The sequence below is a fragment of the Phasianus colchicus genome, chromosome 19 (genome assembly GCF_987193195.1).
Source record: "Phasianus colchicus chromosome 19, bPhaCol1.hap1.1, whole genome shotgun sequence".
Classification (NCBI taxonomy): Eukaryota; Metazoa; Chordata; class Aves; order Galliformes; family Phasianidae; genus Phasianus; species Phasianus colchicus.
In genome coordinates this window covers 4,285,008-4,311,851 of record NC_143454.1, presented here as the reverse complement: position 1 = coordinate 4,311,851, position 26,844 = coordinate 4,285,008, and the positions used below count along the sequence as shown (strand labels likewise).

General features: G+C 48.8%; 1 protein-coding gene across 13 annotated transcripts in view; it reads right to left on the bottom strand.

The window, feature by feature from the left end:
- The window catches only part of EHMT1 (euchromatic histone lysine methyltransferase 1), a 97,281-nt gene that overhangs the window by 42,111 nt on the left and 28,326 nt on the right, over positions 1–26,844 (bottom strand). For 3 of the 13 annotated variants that reach the window (XM_031601560.2, XM_090121427.1, XM_031601559.2), the window contains exons 2-4: positions 13,835–13,922; positions 6,047–6,603; positions 3,468–3,509 (exon numbers count right to left, since the gene is read on the bottom strand). In XM_031601560.2, coding sequence (XP_031457420.2) covers positions 3,468–3,509; positions 6,047–6,603; positions 13,835–13,922 — 687 coding nt within the window. Of the gene's footprint in view, positions 1–3,467; positions 3,510–6,046; positions 6,604–13,834; positions 13,923–15,870; positions 16,136–16,163; positions 16,276–16,920; positions 18,876–18,913; positions 19,161–19,212; positions 20,866–22,667; positions 24,199–26,844 lie in introns of those variants that run through there. The other 10 variants (XM_090121424.1, XM_090121421.1, XM_090121422.1 and 7 more) reach the window with 8 other exon arrangements.

The following is a 26,844-nucleotide window of genomic DNA, read 5'->3' as shown; positions in this document are numbered from 1 at the left end:
GGGAGCACTACAGACTCCTATCAAAGCAAAACAGAAACAAAATATTACAGAACAATAAAGCTCACAGGTGTGCCTGCAAGCCCCCAGCACAACCAGAGGGCATCTCCAAATGCAAAACTCCAGCAAGTTTAGTGCTGGAGAGAAAGCTGTCGAAGGCAAATGTCAGACAGAGGGTTTCCCTGCAGAACAGGGGTCCTGGCAGACACTGCTCTGCCTTGCTCTGTATGAGCCTGGAGCTGGCACGACCCAGTACCACCTCCATGGTCTGCTACCTGATCACATCTGACTGCATTTAGTGCTTCTATCACCTGCTGCTGCTTTCCACTTTCGTGATGGATGGGTTCCCTTCACCCTTCCTGCTCCTTATGCAAGCAGGCTTCAATACAACTCCTGCAGCCCAGCAGTCACCCACGCCAACCCCTGACTCCTGCCTTCCAGCTCCCTTGCCCTTGCCCAGGTTGGCAGGGGAGGTGAGAGGCATACAGCGTGCAAACAAAGGGGCTGCCAACAGCAGACACCACAATAAGCCCCACAGAGCTCATCACCAATTTGCTGTGACAAATTCTATCACATTCCTGCTTCAATTCCTGAAGATCCAGGCTCCTCCTCTTCATGTCTCTCTGCTTTGGGTGGAAAATGCAACGCTGCAGCTTGCACCAGAAGCAACCATGCCAGGAAGGCAACGCCTGGCTTTCCAGGAGGTGACCTGCTGAGAACCCAAGTGTGCACACACTTCCACATGCAGTTTCAGTTAAATAAACTGCTGCACTCAGAAACTGCATCATCTGCTTTCACTTAAACCAAAAAATGCAAGGGAACAGGAGTGCCTTCATGTAACACCTACACGGGCTCCACTGCAAACATCAACATTCCAAGCAAGAAGCATGATTACTGACATTATATTTATCCCACTGCTCTGCCTGATACACCTGGGGGGTCTTTTTTTTTTTTCCCCCAATCATACATAGATTTTAACAGTCCAGCAAGTTCTGTTTTCAGCTGCAAATCACAGTCTAGAGGACAGTGAGGAGAACCCCACGCAAAGACAGCTCCAGGCCAGTCTGAGCTCTGTGGTCCCAAGGTTGCCTGAGCCACCATCAACCAAAAAACAATCAAAACTGATCACACACAAACTGCATTACTAATGGCTTTGGTTTTGCAGCTTCTCACATGGTGTCAGCCAATGCTATATGACAGGTTGTGAAGTTCCTGCTTTGTGCTGGGCATTGCAAGGAATGGGCAAGAAAACGAAAGCATCTACTGAAAGGCTTAGGGCAGTGTCCAGAGACATCTGTGTATGGAAATGGAAAAAACTGAACCACAAATACGTTCAATGCATTCATGCTCCTTAAATTGGCACAAGATAACATCCTTTTATGTGTTTAAGAAAATCATATTCACATACTTACTACAATGTAATGGGATCAACCCTGTTTCTATTACTGGCACAGAAATCCCCTACAGCAGCAGGGAGAAGTTACTAAAAATGGCAAAGACAGAGTATCCCACTATTTTTTCCCAGAAGCAAAGATAAAGAACAAATAAACCTTACTAATTAAACGCCGTGTCGGTTCGGCAGAACGCACAGTGTTCTTCCCACAGCCCCACAATTAAGAGCTCTTTCATTACCAAAGCAGATGAGCTGGCAAGAAGAAGAGTGATGCTGGAAGCACAGCCATGTGCTGAGCAAAGGCTCCAGCATGTGCTGCTTCCCAGCAGAGCTGCTGCTTGCACAGCACTCCCAGCATCAGCTCGGCCATGTCAGCCATCTTATCTTCCTTGTTCTCAGGATTTTTATCTCCAGCACAGCATGTGCTTGCAAATGAAGCCCAACAGCTAGAGGAGTAACACAAAGCACCGCTGCAGCAAGGCTGGTGTCCATCTGCAGCTGGCTGGTAGTGCTAACAGGGTGTGTACCTCTGGACATGGCAAAGTGTGAATGTGCCAGAGGCTCCAACAACTGGGCAATGATACTTAAGCAAGAAATAGTGGTCTGCTATGAAAACCAGATCCCCAGCAGATCTCACTGCCTGTCTGAGCCATGGCAGCGCAGCTCTCCATCACTTCTGCTGTTGTTGCAGAATTACAGTTCAGTATAGAATCTCAAGCAGCTCCCTGGGGACCCTCACCACAGTCTTGGCAAGGCTGTGTAATGAGTCCAGCTCCACAAGTGACCCATCCACCTGCTGGCCCATCAGCAGGCCACCAGAAGCTTGGCCCTGTTTGAATGACCGCAACGGCACCAATGTCTGTGTGGTCACATACCCACCTCAAATGGAAGATGTCCTATGCCAAAGGCTCTTCAGTCCTAAGGGAGGGTGCCCACACAGGATATTTAACCATGGCCAAGATGACAGAAACACAGACCTCACACTTCCAGACCACACGTGCATACCTGAGCATCCCTCTGGAGAGGGTCTTCAAAGGATGTACCTTGCAGGGTCAGAAGAACCAACTGCAGCTCTCCAAATCAGATAGAAAGCTCTTTCACTTTTCTTTTGATGATTTTTTCCATCCAGAAGATAACACCCCCATCACTACCTCCATTAGAATTTGCCTTTTAAGGGTTTTGTTTTTTGTTTTTTGCACATTACAGGGTTTCATCTCACTGAGCAGCCCCAGACTCTTGCAAACCACCAACAGCCACCTGCCTGGCCCTGAGAAGTGTTGAGGCAATGAAGAGCTCCTGCAATGTAGCCCACATCACTGCTGGGCACTGACACAGAACATCATGTTTTACAGCAACAGCAACACCTGTGTGTACACAGAAAGCAAGCAGCTCCTGGTGCTGGGACAGAGCATTCAGCAGCAGAAATAAATAGCAACATAAGCAAAGGAGTTCTCTTCCTGGCTCCTCCTTCCTGCCCAGGCTCTATCCCTCCCAGTTAAAGGGTTCCCATATTTTGGGCTCACATTGTAAAACAGAATGAGATATTAATTCCCCTGTTTCCACAGAGGGTTCAGTGCCTCTGACCTCGTTTCTCCACACAGCACAAAACTGCCACCAGAAACACACAGCTCCAGTTACAGCCTCGTGGTCACCACGGAATGACTGGAAACAACCTGGGAGTCCCAGCTCAGCCAGCTGCTGCTCCTATCTTAAGGGATAACTGTGGGACGCTTTCACTTCCAAGATCCTTCTTCCCTTCCAGACACATCTCAGAGAGGTTCAGCATCATAGAAATGGGGGTTTCTGAGCAGGAGGGGCCCTCTCAGAGCTCAACACACACACACACACACAAACACACACACACAAAACTTCCCTTTTGGAAGTTTCCCTGCAAACCTTTCTTATCCCAACAGAGTTATAAACAGATTAAGAAAGAATGGAAGAAGTTCTTCCAAAGGTGCTGAGTTTGTGCTACTGCACCAACAGAAGGGGAGCAAAACCAATGCTGTCAAAACTGTTCTGAGATCTCTGTTCAAAAACCAACTTAACATGCAACAATATCAATTAAAATTGTCACCTGTTTAAGATTCAGCTTCGATCCCAATTCAGGAAGCAATTCCTAAACAGAGAAAAAGCCGGTTACATATGTGAGAAAATCATTTCCTTCCTTTCAGGCACCAATATGCACATACAGAAAAGGCTACTGAGGTCCCCTGACAACTGTAAGGTTGAAGAAAACAATTTTTTGGCCCCAGAAGGTTTCTGCAGGAGATGAGGAATAGAAGTTAATGCATTGCAGGCAACAGAATACCTTCCTTCCCTGCTTCCTTCTCTTAGCATATGCATGCAAGAGGATTCTACCAAGAGAAGAGCGATGCTCTAAAAAATTGATGATGAAAACCCATGCATCCAGTAACTCAAATTGTGGGTGATTTCCACAATTCCTAAAATACATCCACCTGCTCCCATAGTGCTTTCAAAGGGGAAAAGGCACGACTGCATGCGCTGTGCTGAGGAGCCTCTTAAAGGCTGCTCAACAAAGAAATAATCAGGACAGAAAAATGGCAAGTAGCAAAGACTTTGCTCCTCAAATGAAAACAGCATGTAAATTCGAAAGACAATGGGGAAAAATAGGTAGTAATTATCTGGAAGGCTGAACAAAACAGCTGCTTTATTGTCTTGCAGAAATGAGATCAAATCTTGGGGACTGTGGGCTCGCATTCAGATGCAAAGCCCCTGAGTAGGAAATGTGAGAACAGCCTCTTCCTACCACCTTGTGAATTCTGTTCCTCTCCCCATTTCCAACCCAAGGAAAAGGGCTGCACTCCAGAGGAAGAGTGGCCAAACACAATTGCAAGCTTTGCCTTTTGAATCCACTGCTGTTGCACCAGCTAAGGGTGATCAGCAGTGCAATTACAGCACTCCCATAGCGTGGCAATGCAAACACCCCAACGTTGCAAGCAGTTTTACAGAGACAAGCCCAAAAGCCCAAGGGGTTGTATAAAAAATCCTTCTGATGTATCATCAAATATGAATGATGAAAATACTCCTTCCTAACGTAGCAGTTGTTTTTTAGAAGGGAATTGCCTCTTTCAATTGCTCAGCCCCAAGGGGGTCTCTCCCTGTCAAATTCCACCAGGGTCGGGGTTTGCCCTGCCTAATTTAAGTGCACTGCAGGCTGCTGGAGGAAAGCTGCAAGGTTTCAGCTGCAAAGCCTTGTTTGGGTAAGAAAGCCTTCCGTGAGACTTCCATCAGGCTGCCTGTGCTGCATCTGGGCCTCCCCAGCTGCCAGCCAAAAAACTCAGCAGGGGGGCGAGAGCCAGAGAATTCAAATGCAATCAGGGGAAGGCAGAGGGGAAATTAGTGGTTTGGGAGAATGGTTGGGAAATCGTGGCCCCTGTGGTTTCTGCCCTGCTCTGCAGGCTGCACGCCACAAGGTTTGCAGGCTCCATGTGTTCGGACTCCCACCTGCTTCCGGAGTCACAGGTGCTGCAGCACCAAGGGCACCTTTCCCCATCTGTGGCTGGCTATGTGCCACCAATCATTTCTCTTTTTTTTTTTTTTTTTTTCCCCTTCCCCTGCTCCAGACCACAGCAATTTACAGCTTTGAGACCTTTACATCATACTGTTGCCACGCTGCAACATGTAGGTGACATCTGAGGATCATCTGGCATTTGCTTGTCCACAAAATGCTGGTAGCTAGCAGCAATCCATTACGCCAGCACTTACAGAGCTGCAGCAGCTTCCCATTTATTTCTGGGTGTCACTCCCACTGCCAAGCAGGGCTCGCAGCAATCTGTGTACCTCAACCTGGGTACAGGATGGTCCCTCTCCATCGTTAGACGCAACACGATGGAAGGATCTAGCTCATCAGAGCTAAATATAAAGTGTCACAGGGTTGGAGATCAAGTGCTCGTGGTGCAGATCTGACTGTTCCCAGTATCTAATTCCCCATCTTTGGCAAAAGAACCTAAACTTGGTCCACGTTTATGACAAAGAAAGGCCCATTTCTGCTCACTCCCACTATTACCTGGGGTCACAAGATGACTTCAAATCTCTTTTTACTTCCTAAACAAAAACAGATCACTTTTTAAATAAGTGATAAGATTATCCACACCGAAGGATTCTGTGAGAAAGATTTCTGAACAAGCTGCATTAGTGTAGGCAGCATGTACAGAGTAAGAGAGCATCATCCGGTTTAATGACACGGCAGTGCAATCAAGTTGCCTAACTTATCAGCTTCTTGACAGCTTTCAAGCTTAGGAGAAGCCTCCAGTTAACAAACTATGCTTAATTTCCTTTGGGTCAAACTTATAAGAAATCTAATTTGTTTCATAAGCAGCTCTGGATTTCAACAGACAGCTGATGAGCAATACAGCCAAGAGAGAAAGGCCATTTAGTGTCTGATAGATCTGCCTTAGAAGGCAATTGATCAATTATATATTTAGAAACACATGGGGGAAGAGAGCTGATTGTGGCCACGTGACTGTTTGAACACCTCTGTCTCTCTGGAAGAAGAGAAAAACATCAAAAAAAGAATAAAAATCAGCCTGCTTAGTGGGACGTCACTGAAATACATCCAACCCTGTGCAACAAAGTGTCCCTCCCATACATCCAGAGAAAGCCAAGACCTAGCATAGGTCTATTATACGTTACCAGGCTAGGGGTGGGTTTAGGCATTGTCTTCCGTGCTCTGTGGACCTTGACTTCAGCATTAGCAGCAGTGGCTTTTTTAGCATCCATGTCCTTACTGCCCTCCCCGAGCTTGGTTGGCATCGTGGCTTGCATCTGAGAAAAGGTGCCCACAGTTCTCCCTTTGCTTGCTCCTCCTGGAAGGGTTTTTGCAGCATGGCCAGTGAGAGAAGCAAAGGTGCTGGTAGTCCTTAGAGGTTGCTCCTGCGCCATCTGCTTGGTTAGAATATATCCATTGCTCCCTGTTAGAGAAGTCTGTGTGAAGTCATTAGCTTTCATATGGTTTTGCTTCCCAGTCTCACCGTCTCGTTCAGAAATGCCATTTTCTGCTATCCTATTTAATTTAGTACTAGAGTCCTGCTGGCTCACTTTCGTATTGTCCTGAGTGTTTTTCGCTGGGTTTGGGTGGCTCCCAGCCTCGCCGTGCTCACAGGAACCGTTGGTTTCACCATCTACAGCCATTTTTGGTTCCCCCACTTGCTTTTCTGTAGCACTTTCATCCGCAGCCATGGCATTGAACCCTGGAGAAAGAGGGAGGAGAAGGGGAAGGGAGAAGAAAGAAAAGGGTCACAGGCGTCATTAAAACACGCAGTGGCTAACGACCACTAAATGTCTCCCCGAAGAAGCTCTCCCTATGTATTTCCACTTGGGTTGCCAACACACCTACCTGACTGGCTTGGCCGGATCCTGGCATGGCAAAAACTGGGGCAGCTCAGCTGAAAGCAGTGCACTCATTCTGACTCGCCTCAGCTGCAGATGCGGCCATTTATTCCCCAACGATGGATATTTCAAGGTAAATATTATCTTTAGCTTTACCAATAACTACATTTATAGGACCATATGTCAACACTTCGCATGTCAAACAAAACACTGCCCAATCTTGCACTCGGATCTCTGGCAGAGCTCTTCACAGTGCCATGGGAGAGCTGCTGGGGAGCTGGATGGGCGAGCTGCTGTGGCACAGCCTGGAGCCTGCAGGTGGTAACCCTGCAAGGAATAAGCTCTGTAGGCAGCACTGCTCACTGAAGATCACTCTTCCAGCAGGAAGCAGCAGCACAGGAGCAGGATTCGCGGTGTCATTTCAGAGGTAACAGCCAGAGTAAACACAAGGGTGAAGCAGGCTAAGTGCAATTCCAGACTAAAACAATTACATGGTTAAAGCACAGTGAGATCTCTGCAGACATAGAGCTCACTCACAGATAACACAGGAGTATCCGTGCAAAGACATTTTTTTCTCCTTTCCAAATATTTCCAAGCTCCCCTGCCAGTACTTTCATCCCACAGATATCTCAGACCTGAGCTGACAGAATCCAAGTATGAACACCGTGTACTTGCAGAAAGGCTCCCGACACGACAAACCAGCAGCTCCCCAGGCAACCAGGGCTGATAACAATTCACTGGCACATCCACTAAAACGAGTAAATCAACCTGCTGTTAAGGATTCTGTGTATTGTTTTCCTTCCAGAGGCCAGACAGTTATGAAAAGCATCGTAAGTACCATCGAAAGCTCTGTCCAAGCAGACTGGAGGAGCAGGTAGGACTGATTTACAGCTGACTGAAGTTATTTTAGCCTACAGTAGAGCCCAGAATTCAAAGCAGAAAACAGCTGTGCAAGCCAGAGCAGCGTGCTGGTATCAGCACCTTGCTTCACACTGCTCATGGAGACTGATATCCTGCAGACCTCTGCTGACCTGGTGAAAACCTTCTGCAAGCTCCAAACGCAATGCCAACCTCCCCTGGGTGCTGCCAGGCAGAGCTGGGGGGGCAGGGGCACCACGCAGGCAGAAGCACCATAGCTCCCCAACCACCATTCAAAGTCAGCATCCTCCGTGCTGCTTCCTGGACCACTTTCTTTGTGCTGAAAGCTCTGACAAGGTGCACGTGGGTTGGACTGGGGTTGAGAGGACTCATGATAGGGCAAACATAAAATTGCTGCTAGGTGAGACATCTTGGGCAGGGGGAGCAAAGCGCTGCGCACTGCTCTTTTTCAACCTTCATTCCTCTCACTCTTCACTGAGTGTCCTTAGAAGACCACATCAGTGCCATTAAAGGGTTCTTTCAGCAAACTCAGCACCAGAAGGAAAGCGAAGGTGGGCTCCCTACCAGCAGCTGCAGGCTCTCAATGCTCAGCCACAGGCACCTGGCAGGGTGAAGCCTACAGTATTTGTTGACTGCAGTGCTGTGCACTTCCACCAGCACAGCAAACAGCTTCCGTGGCCGAATATTAGATAAACCAAATCAACTGAGAGCAAGAATTGCTCTGCCTGCCAGGAAGGCAACCAAACCAAGGTAAATGAGAGCACTGCCCTAAGGGGAAGGAATAACTGCATTGGCCCCAAAAGCATCACACTTTATGAACAACCCACGAGGTTGAAATCGATGTAATTCAACATATGTTTACACTTTTGCTGAACAGGGGCCTGTAGAAAGCAATGGGAGCACGATCCAGAGAGAGCGGGAGCCCTGCAGTGGATAAATGCTTAATAAAAGCCTGCAGAAGCTCTTCAACAGCACCAGCTAAAGAAATGCTCATTCCTTGCATTTCACCTTTTCTTTGCTTTCCAAAAAAAGTTTTTTTATTGCAAACCTGTTGAAGTCTTGACTAACAATAGACCTCGTGACAGTGAGTTCCATGGGTCAGTCAACAAGTTCCTCTTGAAAGCCCAGCTCAACGGGAGGCTTTTCTGCTCATGCTGGAAACACCAGGGAATAAAAACCCGAAACTGATTATTTCTCCGAAACTTTACAACATTCATTCCTTCTAAACAGACCAAAACCACACTTTGTCTGTATTCATTTCTCTCCCTCTTTGTCCTTTAACTCAAAAGAACTACAGATAAAAATATACAGCCTATTTCTATGGGTGTGTAACCTCAATTACTAGCAGCATCCTGGTATTTCCAGCATTGTCTTATGCATCCTCTATGTCACATATAGTAGGAGAAGCCTCTCACATTGTTCACAATGCTGCCTGCAACCCAATCCAAGCATCCACAACTAATGGTTGCAAAGCAGCAACAGGAAACTTCTTACTCAGAAATGGTGAGACCCTGGCACTGCTGCCCAGAGCTGTGGGTGCCATCCCTGCAGGTCCCTGTGGATGTGTGTTGGGCAGCCTGAGCTGGGGGGCAGCCCATGGCATGGGGTGGATCTTGACTACCTTTAGGGTCCCATCCACCCCAACCATTCTGTGATTCTATGAGCCCAACACAACCACAGGCCAACCTGTCCTGCAGCCCATTCACGTAGCAAGGTATCTGAAGCTGCTACTACGTTGAAACAATCTTCAATGTGTATCTTCTAGGAGCTGGATACTAGCCCTGCAATTCCACAAGCAAAGAACAATCAGCAATGTATCTAAACCAGTGCTCTGCATTATGGTCTCACTGTGAGCAACAAAGGGTTTGCAGTCTTCCACCTCTCCAAGCGCCCACACGGACCCTCTGCAGCAGCTTCAGTCTTAAGCTTCCTTCTCAATATCAAACACAGGTACTCAAAACTAAATTAAAACTCTGATGAAGAGAATGGAAGACTGAGAAAGGAGGGGAGGAGCTGAGCCAGAGAGCGTCTTGAGCACAGTGCAAGGGATGCTCCAACAGCACACTGCTGTTGGGACCCACCAGCTTTCCACCTGCAGGCAGACAGGGGTTTGGCCCAAGGCTTGGCAGTACTGAGAGAATCCTCCAAAAAAAAATAAAAGTCTTCAATATATTTTGTTAAACCCAGATCTCTCCGTTCAATGTGACAAAATAAGAAAAACATGCAAGTGTTAGGAGCTTTGCTCCAGGACAAAATGCAATCATTCCTAGAAACAACAACCAAGAATAAAGGTCCTTCAAGTAAGTGCTTGAAGTGAAGTGAGATCTGGAACTTCAACATGTTTTCCTGGGCACCTCAGTACTGCTGGAGGCTGCTGATGTCCCACGGGGTCCTTCCATCTGTGTGCTCCTCATGCAGGGCACAGGGCTGAGGCTGCAGCAGTGCCACGCTGAGCCCAGCACAGCTCATGATTCTGAACTGCACTACAGGTGAGTGCTGTGAAGGTTTATACATACAGACATTTCACAGGCTTTTATCATTAAGTGCTTGCTGACCATCCTTAAACTGCCACAGATAGCACAGGCATTTATTCAATATCCAACTGACCTGCTGGAAACAGCATGGAGTGCACCTGCTGAAATCCTTGCCTTGAGGTTCCTCCAACCTCTTCTTTCTTTAAATCAAAGAAAATCACAAAGCAGAGAAAAGCAATAAAAACACTGCTGAAGAGATGAGAGTTCTGACCAGTAAGGAATGGGAGATTGAGATCCCATCCTCCATCTGAAAGGAAAGCTCCACCTCTGTCATTCAAGCCAAAAAGCTGAGCGCTATGAAGCCAAGAAATGAAGAGCATTAGAAGTTTCAGGCCAAAGTTCCTCTCTGGGATGAATTACTGATGGCCTTTATTATTTTTTGTCCCTTTTACATCAGTGTAGGCAGATGACGGCCAGGTGAGCTCAGCTTTGTATTTCCACAATGCAAGTGCCACCTTCCTACTGCTCTGAGTCCACAGTGGGAGTCTCCCCACATCTCCTGTAGGACACAGCCATAGCCAAAACTGGGAAAAACCATCAAAATAATAATAAAAAAAAAAAGTACATTTGCTGTTAACGTCCCACACTGAGCTTACAGGTTGGGTAAATGGGACTCAGCCTCTTGCCTATAAATACCAGTGACGACTGCGAGGTGTTTAATGCCCCACATGAAATTAATTGTCCTTCTGCCATGGGATGGAGTCCCTGAACACAGCGAGCACCTGGTGGGCTGTCAGGGGGGAGCGACCACCTGGAGCGTGTGAGCATCCTTTGTTCCACCTGGCCTCCTGGCTGCTGGGCTCAGCAGGGAGTCCCAGTGCTGAGCAAGTCAAGGCAGAGAGATTATTCTTTTTCTCCTTTTAAAGCACCTCTCTCCACACCTGGGAATGCAAAGGTTGCAGCTGCTCAGTGGAAAGCTGCACGTTCCTTACCCACGGCAGCTTTCTATCTGCAATAAGAGGCAGAGGAGGAAAAAAAAAAAAAGAAAAAAACTAAGAAAAAGCCCTTCCAGGAAATTAAAACCCTAACACACTATAAAAGCAGCTTTAAGGTTATCTGAAAGCAAAGTGACTGTGCACACCTCACGCACCTCCTGTAAAGCAGCTTGGCTGAAGTCTCCAGGAGGCTGAGCCTAATGGGGAACTTCACTCCTCATCGTGGCTGAGTACAGCTTCCCACCTCTGGGGTAGGAGCAACAACAGGAGCAGTTTGCACTGGAAGGTCATGTCAGATGAAGCACACAGCTGGGAGCTACGGACAGGAGGAGGAGAACTGAAATTTCTGGCAATTCTTGCAAGAAACCACTTTTGACTAACTTCTGAGTCAGGCTAAATACAACTCAGCCTAATAAAACACTTCTGCTCATCTCTTCCATCTCCTCACCCCCCTTTCCCTCCTTGTCAAAGGCAAAGAGGGACCTAAACTACCTACATGAAAAACTGAACTGGAATGTTTTCCCATGGATAACAGAAGGGGACACAAAGCTGAAGCAGCAGCTAACACTGAGCTAAGAATTAATCCCAGAATCAGAAATTAAAGCACCAGGAACACCTGAAGATCTCATTCCTACAGATGTATGTTAAAGTTACAGCTCAATTACTTCTCTCTGTTGATACCAGGATGAAACTAGAAGCAGTGCCCATGTGCTTGCTTGAGGGACAGGCCATTAAATCTCATTTCAAAGATGCAAGCTACCTGGATTTCCTTTGAATCTGCAAGTTCCAACCTCTGCAAGTTTCCAAGGGCATTTCCCCAAAGGGATCACAACCCAGGACAAATCTAGTTTTGTGTTACAGACAGGAACTCCTACCAATCAGTTTGGTTCATAGCAGCTCAGCCTAACCCAGGACCTAGAAGCCCCAGCAGCCTTCTGTGGGTTCCCAATCCAGACCTCTTTTTCTCTAAAGCAGAGAGCAAACACCAAGAGCCACGTCCCACACAGCAGGGAGCTGCACCAGGCTGTGCACCCCATATCCACACATCACTTCCCATCCCTTGGTTAGGAAAAACGGGCTCAAAGAAACCATTCCGTGCCATCCTGGGAGTCTGCTGGAATGATTTCATGTTCACCCCACACTCCAAAATGCAAATTCCCATGCTAACTCAGAACATTGTTATTAACAGAATTTAGGGCCGCTGACTAATTGAACTGCTATGATGGCCACAGATGGTTAATGAAGGTCAGCTAAGAACAATGCATGTAGCACGATGACCAAGCAAACCATTGTCTTTTACATAAATTGTATGTTTGAGAAGAAAGAGAATACAGTCTGAATCTCACCACAAGTATGGAAACTATGCAGTTTAGACGTTAGGATCCTTTTTCCCCAGTAAAAGAACAGGACAGTAAGCTAGTTGAAGTGGTTGAAATTCGAGCACCTTGTCAACCCTTAGGACTGCTCCTGCACAGGGAGGGTTCCCAGCTTCCTTTTCAAACACAGCATTTCCTTTTCGTCAGAATGAGTCAAGACTTGCAAGGCACAAAAGTTTCTCTTTTCCAGACCTCATCCTCTCTTTTCACCTCTGCAGACACTTGCCACTTACCTTGGGGTCAACCTAGAGCTAAATACACTACCATAACACTCCTGAGCCAAGGAAAGCAAGGGATCAAAGCTCAAGTCTCTTCCCAGAGGAATGCAACCTCATACCGACATCTCAGACTCCATTTCTGGTCTTCCTGGATCAGAGGTCCAGGTGGAACTGACGTCAGCAGCAACACTCACGTGCTGCCAGTTAATATGCAAGCACCGTGGTCACATCTGACACAGCACTCAGTATTTTGTTTGTTCTTTCTAAACAAAACAAAACATTACGCTGGGCAGAAGAGAACTCAAAGGCGATGCTGTACTCACACAGGTCCAAATTAAGTCCAAAATTTTGTTTCTAGCAAGAACAGAGTATTTTGGTGGGGTCAGTTCAGTGCTCTTCTGATGTTCTATTACGGAGAAGAGAACAAAAATTCCCCAGATCCTGGCAGATCAATGAGAAGCAGCTAGTCAAGGAATAATGAAGCCATGAAAAGAAAGTGGGGAAAAAAAAAAGATTAGGGGCTGTGTTGTTTCTTTTTTTCCTCCTAATCCCACCGACATCTATTAAGCTCTCAGATCTGTGTGTGTGCAACTCACAGACAACCGCAGAGGAAAGATTTCATCCAACTAACACGTGCACTACAGCCTGCAAAGTAAAAGAAAGCAGAGACAAGGCAGAAGCCAGGAAGCAACCCTCACTGGCACGAGGTGTCTCACTCAGCCAGCAGTGATCGCTGCCTGCTCTGGAGCAACAGAGAGACTCAGAGGAAAACAGAAAGTTAACTTTAATAGGGAGGAAAAAGGCCAGGTCGTCGTGTGGATCAGAGTTTGACTAAAAGCAGTCACACAGAGGAAGTTCAAAGTAACTCGAGCCTCCTTTGTGTCTCACAGCCACACTAAAGCAGAAGTGAAAACCATATATAATTCAGGTGGGTGGAGATGGATGGACTGTAGAGCAAATTTGCATCTTCTGGGGAAAAGCCCTGCTCAGCAGAACACAGGAGGAGAACGGGGCTGCTCCTTTTGTGAGAGCACAGCTGAGCCCTTGGGCCCAGAGCACATCTCTCAGCCGTCACCTCACTCCCAGCTTGCCAAAAGCCAACCCCATGAGCCAGGCTGAGGTCTGGCCCTCCACCACAGCAGGTGCTCACCTTCCTCCTTGTTGTTGGTGATATCTTTCAGCAGTTCAGTCTTCATGCAGGCGTCTTTCCTTGTCTCTCCCTTACTCAGCACTGTTTGCTGATGGGGGGAAAAAGAAATACCGAGTTTTAGCTCCAAGTTCATACACACATTGCATTTAAAAATAAAAAAAAAATTGTGGATGTATCCTGTTTACATCACAGGCCAACCACTCTCTGCAAAATACCGCTGGCAGGAAACTGCCAAGGCACAGGTCAGAGATAAAGGCCCTAGGGCTGGGACCTGCGCCTGGGGCCGAGGCAGGCACTGCAGTTGGGTGCAACCATGCAGCTCTGAATGCAAAGAGCTGAGAAACCCAACCGAGGCTGCTGCAGGCTGAAAGGGGCACGGAGGGCACCCCAAGGAAATGACCCTCGCGGCCCCAGACTGCTCTGTAGTGGTTAGAAGGAGGTGGGCTGAGCCCATTTCTTGCCGCACATCATTTATCTGCACAAGCAGGTCGAAGTACACTTTGGTATTTCTGCTTTTTGCAGTCTGTTTAAATGCAATTTATAAAACACAACCATCAGTGAGCTGCACCTAACTCATCGCCCCTACCTTCCACGTTTGTTAGGGCCAGCGAGCTCATGTCTTAATTTTATGGAAAGTAATTTTTCTTTTCTTCCTCTTTTATTTTTCTGCAGAAAGGGAACACCTGCTCTCCCCTCTGCCTTTCACATGTCTGACATCACATTGCTACATCAGGTCTACAGCCCTAATACCACTGCTGCAGATTTTGGGGGGCAGGTAATTAAAAACAAAAAAAGCTACCAAAACAAAGGAGAGAAGTCTTATAAAGCCCACAACCAAACACACACATGAGAAGGGTCCTTTGCTACAGCTCTCTGCTCCCAAACTAAAAGCCAAGCAGGTGCCCGCCCATGGAGCTGCACGGCACCAGGGGAGCCCCAATATCATGAGCCCAGGTCAAACCAAGTGCAGCAGGGAGAAGATGAAGCCCACAGCCACGCAAATCAAAAGGTTTAAAGCACAATGAGTGGTTAAAAAAAGGAACAGAAGGCCTGCCATCTCCCATAAAGCAAGCAAGAGATAACAAATGCATACGAAGGCTGAAACATCAGCTTCAAAGGCTTCACCAGGCAAACAAGGTGCTGCTGCTGCTCACCCTTCCCCAGCCATTCTCCGTTTGAAGCCACCCAGGCAGACCAGCCTTGGTGCTACTGCTGGGAGCCAAAGGCTCAGCCAGCCTGAGCAACGCCTGCTTCCAACAGCTCCCATCAAGGAACCACAGGAACACAGCCTCGAACAGGAACACAGATCAGCTTTTCCCTGCTAAGGCATAACGTGCGTCTTCAATGAAAACATCTACAAGTAAATCCTACCTCTCCTCCACCCACACTTGCTGTAAAATGCAGACAACTTCACCTGCCCAACAAGTTCATCGTGATGCAAGGGTAAGCAGGGAGCTGCCCTAGGCCCTGGCCAGTGCAGTGAGCCCCTGCTCATCTCACACAGACCTGCTGGTTTTCCCAAGCTTTGTTACAATAAATAGAGGTCGTGATATTCCTGCTGTTCAACTGACTCCTCCTGAAAGCCTCAGCATTTCCAGCAGGCCATTTCCATCCCTCCCATCCTTTATTTTTCAAGCAGCTCCCCCACTCCACCAATTATTCACGCCCTCCCTTTCATGGGGACATTGCTGCTGCTCAGACCACGAGGCCTAAAGAAAAGCCACTGCAGGAGCCCCAGCGTCAGCCAGCCCTCTGCAGCTAAAGAACACACTCCCTCTTCTCTGCAATTAACAGGAGCCCAGAGCTGCCCCACATCCCGGACAGCGCTGGGAGCTCTCAAAGCAGCACCAAGAGAGGAACCATCGCTGCTCCATGCTGGAGAAGGAAAGCTCAGTGCCAAGTCAAAGCCACTGAGGTGTTTCCAATGGGTTCTGCAGCCCCAGCCAAGCGGCCTCCCTAGCAGCAGCTTGATGGCCTCCGGGCATTGCTCTGGAGCAAACAAACAGCCAGCATCTCCATCCACAACGCTAACGCACCTTCAGACCTGCTGGGAGGGAAAGAATCAAGTAACAATAATGAAAAAGACAACTGTGACTTTGGAAGCCTTCTGATCCAAAGGAGGCTCCAGGAAAGCACCGCACGGCCCTCGAAGCCTCGTCCCCAAGGACAGCACTCCTCCGCCCGCGCTCCATCACCGCAGCAGGGTGTTGGCAGCAGGTCGGGCAGCAGGCAGCACCCTGGGTGCCCACCACCCACAGCCCAGCCATTCCCACCGGCCCACGGCTCCACCCAGCCGAGCCAGCAGCAACTTGGCTGCGAGTGTCAATACCTCCATATTTGTGTGCCTTGCTTTTCCCCCCTTAAATTCAGAGCAAACTTCCCCTTCGCTCACACCCCAGGGCCCAATCCGTCGGCTCCTGATTGGCAGGGAAATCCTATACCCACCCTCCCCGCCAGAAGTGTCGGCTCTTGCAGCAGTCCCAACAAAAGCCAACTGCCAAGCTCAGGCTGCTTCACAATAAAAGTCTCACGCTCTCCTCTTTTATTTTTTTTCCCCCTTCCCCGCAGACGGCCGCCTCCATTCCCCGACCCCAGATGGATTATTAACCTCCAGCCACTGGAGAGCCTCCACCAAGGCTGCGTGCCACGAGCGACGGGGCGTGATTCCCCCCACCGGCTCCTTTTATTTTTAGATTTCGAGGGAAAGAAAAATGGCTGCGTCTTAAGAAAGGTGTCTGAAAGGGCTTTAGAAGCCAAGAAGATCCAAGCAAGGGCTGGCTTTAGTCTTTCCTCTCCGCCTCTGATTAACAAGAAATAAGGCTTCCCTTCCTCCACCACGTCTTTGGAGAGGACGGAAGACAGGGCAGAGCCGAGGAAACGCTCTGCAGCATTTCCAAGCAGGCAACCAGAAACTGCATGGTGCCTTTAAAACAAAAAACAACAACAAAAAGAGCAAAGCTGGGAAGCGCAGAGAGCTTCCTCAGCCTCCTCCTTGGCATTTTCATCAGCCCTTTGCAAAAGTCCAAGCAGGTTTTACAGGCAAAGACAATACATGCACAGCACAACTCCAACATATTGTATCTTACCAAGCCCAAGAGAGCAGTTAGTTGCATCATGAACCAGAGCTCTCTAGCAGTAGACCAGGAAGGAGCGGAGGTTGATGTGCTAAGATGACTACCTCCACAAGAGTCCTTTTTTTTTTTTTCCTCCCCTCCTTGTTTTCTTAAAAATCAACCCAAGCTTTGCAGCAACGCTGCTCTGATTTGAGACGTGTGTTAAAGCAGGTCAATCTGAAGGAGGGCTGGAAGCAGAATGACCAACCCCTCTCCAACTCTGCTGCACAGAACTGCTGTGCTACCAGCAGCAGCTGCAGCGACGCTCCCCAACACATGCACACCAGGCACAGGGGACAGCAGTGACCCTGGGGGCCCAGAAGCCCCCAACAGGAGGCACCCAGGGGACAATGGGCCCCCAGAGGTGACACCACCAGCACAGCCCCACAACTGGATCTCACCCCATGCAAGGCAGCAGAGTGTGCAGCAGCAAGAAAGGAAGGCAAAGCCCTCGATAAATGATGCAACTCCAGCAGCAGCGGATTCCCATTTCCTCTCATTTTTTTCCTGCTAATAAAACCCAACAAACCCAACCTGCTCATAACCTTTGCCTTAAAAGAAGGCAAACGTTTTGTACCTAATTATATAGGAAGCAATGATTAAGAAAACGCCTGTAGAGAGACGGTGTTTGTTTTGTAGGCAGGAGAAGAGTGCTGATTTCAGATTTCGGCTCTGCTCTGGTCCTGCTGAGCATGGGCAGGTCTGGGATCACCAGTCATGGGGACACTGGCCCTGGGCCTGCCATGAGAAGCATTCGATTTGGAGAAGAAAGGAAATGTAACACCCGTGTACCTGGCCTACAAAGCAGTCACCAGTCTCAAAGCTCCTTTTCTAGGTTAAGGCCACTTCCTTATAAGCCTCGTGCAATCATGTGAACGTGGAATTTTATCTGCAGCTCACAACAAGCACTCCTCTCAGCCAGAAGTCTGTCCCCAAATCAAACTAGACCTGCAATTCTTTTGTCTCCTGAATTCCTCCTATCCTAGGAGAACAGAAACATTTTCTTCTCTGCCCCCATGACTCCCTCCAATTCCAGCCACACAGATCAACTCCCAAAAAATGGGGGAAGGGTAGAAACGAGGCACAAGTCCTTGCATGCAACAGCTGGGAACAAGGAGACACACGCATGAAACACAACAAGACTTAAAAGTGGGTTCTCACAGCACTAGGCAGCCCATAATGGTGCCCAGGCTTCAGGCAAGGGGGGTTTGTGGAGCCCAGGATCCTGTAGGGATGAACCCAGTGAACAGGGCAGCCTTGGTGCGGATGCAGCTATGTTGTCTTGCTGCTTCCACGCTGGGAAGCATTGCATCCATCTAACCGTGACCCAGTAGAGTGACAACCACTACAACTTGTATGTGAAGACAAATGGAAATCCAAAGCACACAAAGGCATCTCCTTCCACTGGCTAAGGTTAGCAAGAAGTACAGCTGCTGCCCACCTTCTCCTATCACAAGGGAGAGGGGGGGGGGGTAGAGACCCCCAAAACAGAGATGAAGACTCTTAATCTTCTCTAACAAAAGCAAACCAGACACTTTAGAAACACTTGGTCCCCAGGAAGGCTCAGCAAGGATGAAATCACAGCACCAGGAAGAGCCTGGAGAGAACAGTTTGCAGCCTCGTCCCCATCGACAACACCCAGGCACCTCTTTGGCCTCAGCCATCCTCTTCCTCCCTCCCCCAAACCACCACAGCCAACAGAGCAGCTCCCTCACACCCCTACCCAGCCCAGCAACACCAGAAGGGACACCTTCTCAGGCCAGGGCCCAGGGAGGTGGCCCCAGCCTGGGTGTTCCTTGGGCCATGGAGGACCTTGCCCCGCGCACACCACCTCTTCTGTGCCACCTGCAACCACAGCGACGCCTGCAAGCCGGGAAAGCAGACAGGGAGAGGAAAACAAGGCAAAAAACAAGACAAAAGTTGCACCCTAGGGCCTGTCCCTCTAATAGCTACAGCAAAACCTCACCAAGACTTTACTCTCCTGGAGGGTGAGAAAGGCACGCAGCGCTGCCCAGCACCCGAAGTCCTAGAGGTGGCAGCTCCTCACCACCTTGCCTCCATGGCCTACGGGCTTCGTCCTTCGTGGGGCTTTTTTTCTGCTCTGTCATTAAGAGTGGAGCCTGGTCTTTTCCTTCAATCCCAAGAATTGCACTGAATTAGATCATCTTTCTCGGCTCACCTCCCCCTACAGGCAGCTCCCGAGCATGCTCAGCTCGGCCTGGCGCTGCCATTTCATAACTGCATTGTTTACAGACGCACACTGACCTGCCATTTTTTGACAGTAGGAGAGGAGCTGGTGCTTGCAACCACGGCTGCTCACAGCCCCGCTCCTCACCACCGCCGGGCCAGGGGCGAGCTCCTGCCTTGCAATAAAAATCCAATTTGGAGAAGGGAAATTGCAAAGTGTGGAAAGTTGCAGTTTACTGTTGTTGTCGTTGTTGCTGTTTCTCCCCTTGTTTTAGGTCAAAATCCACCTGCTCGGAGCACAAAGTCTAGGAGGAAGAAGTTAACCCCTCTCTGGGGTGAGGGGAGCACAAGTCTCGTCGAGCTCAATGCAGAATGCCAGCCATGATTTCAGCTTCTTCAAATCACAACTGTGCTTCGATGTCACCTAAAAATACAATGTTCAGCCCGGTCTGCCATCCTCTGTCAAGCCTTCCTCTGAGAAAGAAAGCCTTGGAAATATGGTATTTCCCTTGAATAAACAAGTTGGCATAGTCCCAGCACATACAGTTTTCTCCTTTAAATGCAAACCAGAGTATTTTTGCAGGCACACAGGAAAATGAGGAGAGGAGGAGGGGAAAAGTTCTTCATTTAACACCAAGAGCTCCATTAAAAGCACTGCAAGGTTGTTCCCAGTCTCTCTCTGTTCCAGTCCTCTCCCCGTCTGTGTTTATCATGCTTTCCAGGTGAAAGCAGCTCCAAGTTATGCTGGACAGAAAATGCCAGAAGACCTGGAGGTTTCCTCATCCTTGGAACAAGGACAATTTGTGCAAAGCTTCTTTTACAAGAGGCACTGTGCTGCTCCGACACAGTATGGCAGCGTTGCAGGGAAGACGCTCACACGTCAGATCTTCTTAACCCTCACCACCTCTCCCTTTTTCCACCACTTCCACCAGGCTTCCCCCTCCTTGGGGAACTGCAGTTACCTGGATCGGGGGAAACAAGTTGGTATTTTGGATCCCAGAATATTTTTTAAGAGCTTGCTCTATATTTTTTTTCTCCCAGTGATGTTTTTGTGTTGTTGGTTGTTTTGTTTTTTTTCCTTTTATTTTTAAAAACACATTCCAATTAGCTCAGGCAGTGAACGAGCTTCTCTCCAGCTGCTTTACCAATAACCTCACACCCTGCTGGGCAGTGCCCGTCCTCCATCGCTGCCCCCCTCTAGGACCAACACCACTAGGCAGCAGAGCCAGACATTTCCTATGCTGCAGAACAGACCAAGGAGTTCAAACAGGCACCGGAGGGGAGGAGGGACAGACAGATCTGCAAAGGGCCGAGTCTGAACGTCAGGGGAGATCACGTTACTGGCTGCTGGGGTCTCGTCTGTGAAGAGGGTTTGATTTCAAAACTCATTTAATTTACAGTAGTTGAAAAGAATCGGCTGAAAGTGGTGGTTAAGGGTTATAAATTCAAGATTCGCTTCCAAATCACGGGCTTTGCAGTTCACTGCAGGAACATATGGTCCTCTGAGCCTCGAGAGCAGGGAGCGCACACTGCCAGAGCCCCAAGTCTTTGGGCTGAACCAAAAGCAAGACATTTCTCCTACTGCAGGGTGGTCACTGTGGTGCTTCCTCAGCCTTTGGCAGCTCCAGGAGCAACACCAGGAGAAGGAAAAATTTAAGAGGAAAAAGACAAAAGGACAACAAAAAGCAGCCCCAGGAATCGAGTCATCCCTCCCCCAGCCATCCACAAACCAGCTGGTCACGACAGCGAAGCTCCTTAAATGTCCTTGTTTACCTGAACAAAATAACTCCCTGCCATTGTACAAGCAGCATGCGATCCTGAGACGGCACTGGGCAGAGGAGGTGGTGCTGGCAGCCCTGTGCTCACCCCGTAATGGGATCCAGCCTCCGCACTGGAGAGGTGCAATCCTGCTGTAGGGCCTGTGGGGTCATGCTGGGTAATGGGGGGGATGGTTGCCCTGCAGGGAAATCCAAATGTTTGCTTGTGCTGAGAGATGAAAAAAATGAGGCGAAGGGCAGGAGACTGGTGTGGGTTCCTTCATACTTGATCACCACAGGTGGGGTAAGAGGAACTGTGATTGTCTTGAAAGGCAGTGAAGGCTGCTCATGCTGGACTCAACTTCGAAGTCAGTTTAATATGGGGGGAAAAAAAGAAAAAAAGAAAAATAACAGCACCCAGATGTCCATATTTAGGGCTGTTAACTTCCACAGAAGTCCAGGTCTGAGGTTTCTGTCTTCCCTCCAAGCTCTCTGAAGGCCACACAGCACCAGGTGCTATGGGTGCTCAGTCACTGTGCTCCCCAGGCACCAGCGCTGCTCCATGTCAGCCTGGTTCCACCAGCACCGCAGCTCTCTGGGCAGGAGCCAGCCAGGCCTTCACTCATTGCTTCCAGAAAGAAACCTCTCCTCATGACTTCCTCTCGTTGTCTTTTCCTTCGGTGCACGTTTACTGGAGGAGAAGTCCTTGTGAGCAGGCAGGGAGGTGCGGAGCTGAAGCCCCGCTGACCGCCCACTGCTGCCTTATTGCCAGCACAGCCCAACAGCCCAACGCCGGGCCTGCTGAGCACCCATACAGTATCTGCATTTAACACAAACGTCAAAAAACAAACAAACAAAAAAACCCCAATATCAAAAACCCCACGAGCACGGCGGGGCCGGGGGGCTGAATTTTAGCTAAATAAACTGCAGGCCTGTTGCCTCCTGCCACCACGCCAACCACGGGTGTTTTGTTTGAATCAGCTGCATGGATTGCAAACTACTACCAGGAAAAATAATAATAAAACTAAATTAAAAAGAGGGTGGAAAACACCCCCCAAAATTATTGTTGTTTTTTTATTTTGCTCTTGTTTTGTCGGTAGAATAGCATGGCTGTTCTCTGCAGGCTCAGCAGGGAGCCGTAGGCCGCAGCCAACACAGGGCCTCCCTGCCCAGGGGCTCTGTGCAGTGCTTCCCCAGGGCAGAGCTGTGCCCCCCGCCTCTGCTCCTCTTATAGCCAGGAGAGCTCCTGGTAGACCCAAATTCTCCCAAAGATTTCATGTTTAAACAATAAAAAAATATATTTTTTTTTAATTTTTTTTTTTTTTTTTTTAAAACCCAACCCTAAAATAAAATTAAACGCCATCCCTCCAAAGAAGCTTCCCCACCACAGAAGGCAAACAAAAGATCCAGAGCCCAAGCTTCCCCTGAGCCCAGGTAATGCCAGATGTACGTGCAAGGCCATGGAACAGAACAAAGTCACAATCATAACAACACAAAAGAGCAGTCAAACGCTGACAAGGCAGCTCCAGGCTGCTCCCCAACCTCCCCAGCACCCTGCCCCGCATGGCTGCCGTCCTGCTGCGCTCCCTCCCTCGCACAGGGCAGAAGAAAAGAGAGAATTGACAAAAAAAAAGAATCCAGCCATGATTATCTGAACTGTCTTCCTCCTCTCCGAGGCTTCTCCTTTCCCACCTGGCACCAGGCTGCCTGTAGCCCCAACCGGAGGGACGCTGCTATTTATGAGGTATGGGAGATGGACACTGCGAGCTACTGTACCTGCAGACATCTGTGGTCTTCTCCTGGGGAAGACTCAAAGAGTTGCATATTCCAGATCCTCATGAGCAGTGATTCAGTTTCTGCTCATGTGATAAAAGCTCCCTCTACAGAGTGAGCATGCCCAGAGGAGACCATTTCACTGCTCCCTCCAAGCTGCAGCCATTTCACAGAGAACCTGCAGGCTCCAGCGTCCATTGGAGCGGCGATCAGCCCGGGCATCCCGGGGACGCCCCGGTAATGCAGATCATCTGTCAACTTTCTGACAGGGTGCCAGGCCTCAAACTGATCGCTTGCCTGGAAAAAAAAAAGCCTTTTAAACCCAGAATGTGTTCTGTTTCAGTGGCCTTCAAGAGTAGCCCTTGTCCACAAAAAAAAAAGGCAAGGGGAGCAGGGATGGGGAGGGACGCGGTGTGGCACAGGGACATCCCTGTGATGCTTTTGTACTGCTTCATCAAGGGGCTGACCCGTGAGGAGGGGGACGAAGGCACACGGGTTAAACTGGTTAAATGTGCAGTGTCCAACTGCAAGAGGATTTGAGATGTGACCTGCTGATCTGAAGGGGTGCTGGCTTCCTCTGTGAGGATTTATAATACAACATGACCTGGTACAGCCAACATTAAAAGCATACCACAGCCACAATCATTAAAAAGAGGGGGGAAAACATAATGAAGTGATAGCGAGTGCACTGCGAGGTGCAGTAGCTCTGAGCTCAGCCTATGTCGAACCATATGATACATCTGGCCTAGCCAGCAAGATAAAAGAACGTTTTAGCTTCAAAATAAAAGTAGTTTGTCTCTGTTCTCCTTAACAATTAAGCACAAACTCTTGGCAACGTTTGCATCTGCTCATGCTCCCGGAGAAACCCAAGCGATGTGCAGGAACATTTGCAGGCAGAGCAGGGCTGGAAAAGATGCAAGCAGAAGGCTGGCAGTGGGGCTGGCAGTGGGGCTGGCAGTGGGGCTGGCAGTGGGGTGCCCCATGGCTGCAGGGCTGCCCGTGTGGGGCGGGAGGGAGAACCCAGCCAGAGGAGGCGAGGAGGAAGAGGAAACTCAGACATGGGCTGTGGCACCTCCTGGCTGCTCTTGGCCAAAGCAAAGCTATTTTCCATGAAATCAGAACACAGAAGATGATTGTCTTAAAGGCTAACTGTTACAATGAAGACGAGCTCAGTGTAGTGCGTTGTAGTGGGCTGTTGGGGGCAGGGAACTGCCTGTACGGAGCGGGGGAAAAAGCCAGAGAAATCCATGGCGAGGTTTTGAGAAGCCCAATGATTTTATTTGCTTTGCAACATGCATGAAAAGCAGGCATCCAAACTCACACCTCCAGCACAAGCATGAAGCCAACGCCTGCTCTGCTCAACCCATTCCCTCCTCTCCTCTGCTGAGCAGCGCCAGCATGTCCTGCTATTGTGTCAGCATCAGAGACCAAGCAGCTACTTCACCACTGTGTCCTTGCACATTTGCAAAGCAGCGATAGTTAAAGCAGCAGGAGAGCTCCTCTGGGTCTGCTTCAGCTACAGTGACACTATTTTTCTCTCTGCACTCTAGAGAAGTTTCACTACTAAACAGTTAAAACACACAAGGCTAAATTGAGATGACTGAAATTCATAGGGAATGAATATTTGAGGTGACAGTAGAAAGCAAGGATCTCTCTTTCAGCCACTGGGTTTTTGCTTGATGTAAACTTTAAGTTTTAATATACATAAAATGAGATTTTGCTGGCCTTCCTATCAATCACTGAAAGGCAGAGAGGTAAGTAATTGGAGACAACCCCAAAAATCTCAAAACAAAAGCAATAAGAACGACTACACAGACTTGAGTTGTATTATCCACAGCATCAAAAGAATACTGTGCTTCAAACCAAAGATGGCTCTATAGGAGTGCCGCCTTCCCTTGCAGCATGAGATTACCAAGCTTTCATTTAAAACACAGAAACAAAGATATTTCTAAATGCAAAACCAATGAGGGACCACAGCCAACGTCCCTTTTCAGAGAGAAAAGGACAGGGACCCATCCTGCAGCACTGTCTTCCTGCGCTCCCCACCGCACCCCAATACTACAGATGTTTTTACTGCTGAGGTTAAAAATACACCGAGAGCAGAAGCACCCAGAGACACTCTGCACATCTCACGTTCAGCCCTGACCGTACTGAAGATCTGTTAAACAACCACACAGCTCAGCCTGGTGCAGGCAATCCAACAACCAATCCTTGGATCCGCACCATGCCAGCATCTCCGCGGGGTCACAGCCCCATCTCCCCGTTTCCTGAAGATCTAAGCCCTCTCCCAAGCAGTTCCCACAAGACAGGAAGCCTTCCCCCCCCACCCGTGACGCAGGCTGGCACGTTGGAAGGATGCACAGTTTAACCATTCAGGAACTTGCTGTCTGCAGAAGCCCACTGGCCTGCCTTCCCCTCTGCTGCAAAATGAAACGTGTCTCTGAAATGGCTGAGGAAGGGGGTTTGCTCAGCATGTGAGATAACAGCAGCCCACACTCTGTGAAGCGTTCCCCTTTATCTGCCCCAAGGACTCTCTCCACCAAAGCACACTGGACAGCTTAGCATTCCCCATTTCCAAAGACATCCTAGCAGGGCCCACACAGACACCCGCTATGCTGACACTGAGCCTCCTGGCCTTGGTTCCCCCACTCAAAGCTTGAAAACTCCTTTCAGAAACCTCACGTTTCCAAGACGAAGGCAGCGGCACAGCACAAAGGACAGTAGGTTCCTGAGGGCTTTTGCTTAATTACACCATTACACATGGCATTTTCACAGCTCCCTTGCAGCGGAAACACAAGCAGGAGGCAAGGGGAGATGTTGCTTTCTATAGGAAGAACAGTATTTAGCCCTGCAAAACGCAGGGGGTTCTCCTCATTTTCATCAGGTTCCTCTTTCAGCTCAGACCCTCCACCTGCTCACAGCTGAAGCTCCTTTGGGGCCTCCTCAGAAGTTATCCCACAAACACAACAGAACAAACCACTCCCAATAAAGGGCTCTGGATATACAGAGAGCACTGCTGCTGGAATCCCGAGTTCTTTTGCTCTGCTAAGAAGCGCTGCTCTGCTCGGCCGCAAGCTCTTACAACGCCTCCATCCCCCCTCGGTGACTATTTACACCACTTCCTAAGCAGAGTGCCCATTCCCAGGACACACTGATTGTCCTCAGCATCCTCTGAGGGAGCCGAAATGTCCACATCCAAGCTCAGCTAACAGCTCTGAAGCAGCATTCGCTCATTAATGCACACTTCTGGAATCGCAGCTTTCTCCACCTTTCAAAGCCTGAATGTTATTTATTTATTTTTACCCAAAATCTTTTCAAGCCATCTCCCCTCCTCCTGCATTTAGTTTCAGCAAACTGCCTTTCGTTAACAGACAACACGAAATGTTCCCCGGGACACTGTGTTGAGTACATCACATACCCCAAAAAGGGGATTAAAAAAATTAAACAGTGGGAAAAAAAGAAAAAGAAAAAAAAAGATGCTGTCGCAAAAGATGTAGAGAGGTAAGCCCTATGGAAGATGTTGCTATGTTTGATAAGAACATGTGCTGAGTTATTTCATTTTGGGGGGCAATTCTGTAACTTTATTTAGAAGCATATTGGCCAGACAGCTATAATTCAGAACATACTGTAGTCCTAACAGTTCCCAATTAGAAACTCCTTCAGCTTTAACTTATAGTAACCGTGGCTCCTTCTATTTTGGAAAGCAGAAAACACCATTTCTCCCCTTCATTCAGCTATTGCACGTCAAGAGCTTCTTCCGTTAACAAATGCAGCCTTTGCAAACATTGCTTGCACAGCCCATCTCAGCAACAGCAAGCAAGCTTTCTGCATCAGCCACACTCCCAGTTTGCTCAACAAACGGTTTATGGGGTTGTTTGGGGGCTGGGAGGTGGGATGGGAGCAGCACAAAGCCACGCTGCTTATTAGCAGTCCTCTGCCAGCAGAGCAGCAGGAAAATGGCCGCTCACATTCAACCTCGCTTCTGCTGCACTGCGTTGCTGGAACACCAGGGCTCTGCCCACCAGCCTCACGTGCTCCGAGGCTCCCTGTTCTTTGACCTCACACCTCTTTTTTTTAAAGCATTAGGGCATTCACGTGAAAATAAGCACGCTCTTCATTGGGAGAGAATGAGCTCTTCGTGGTGCTTTTCTCTCCCTCCCCAAATCATGAACTCCTGCAT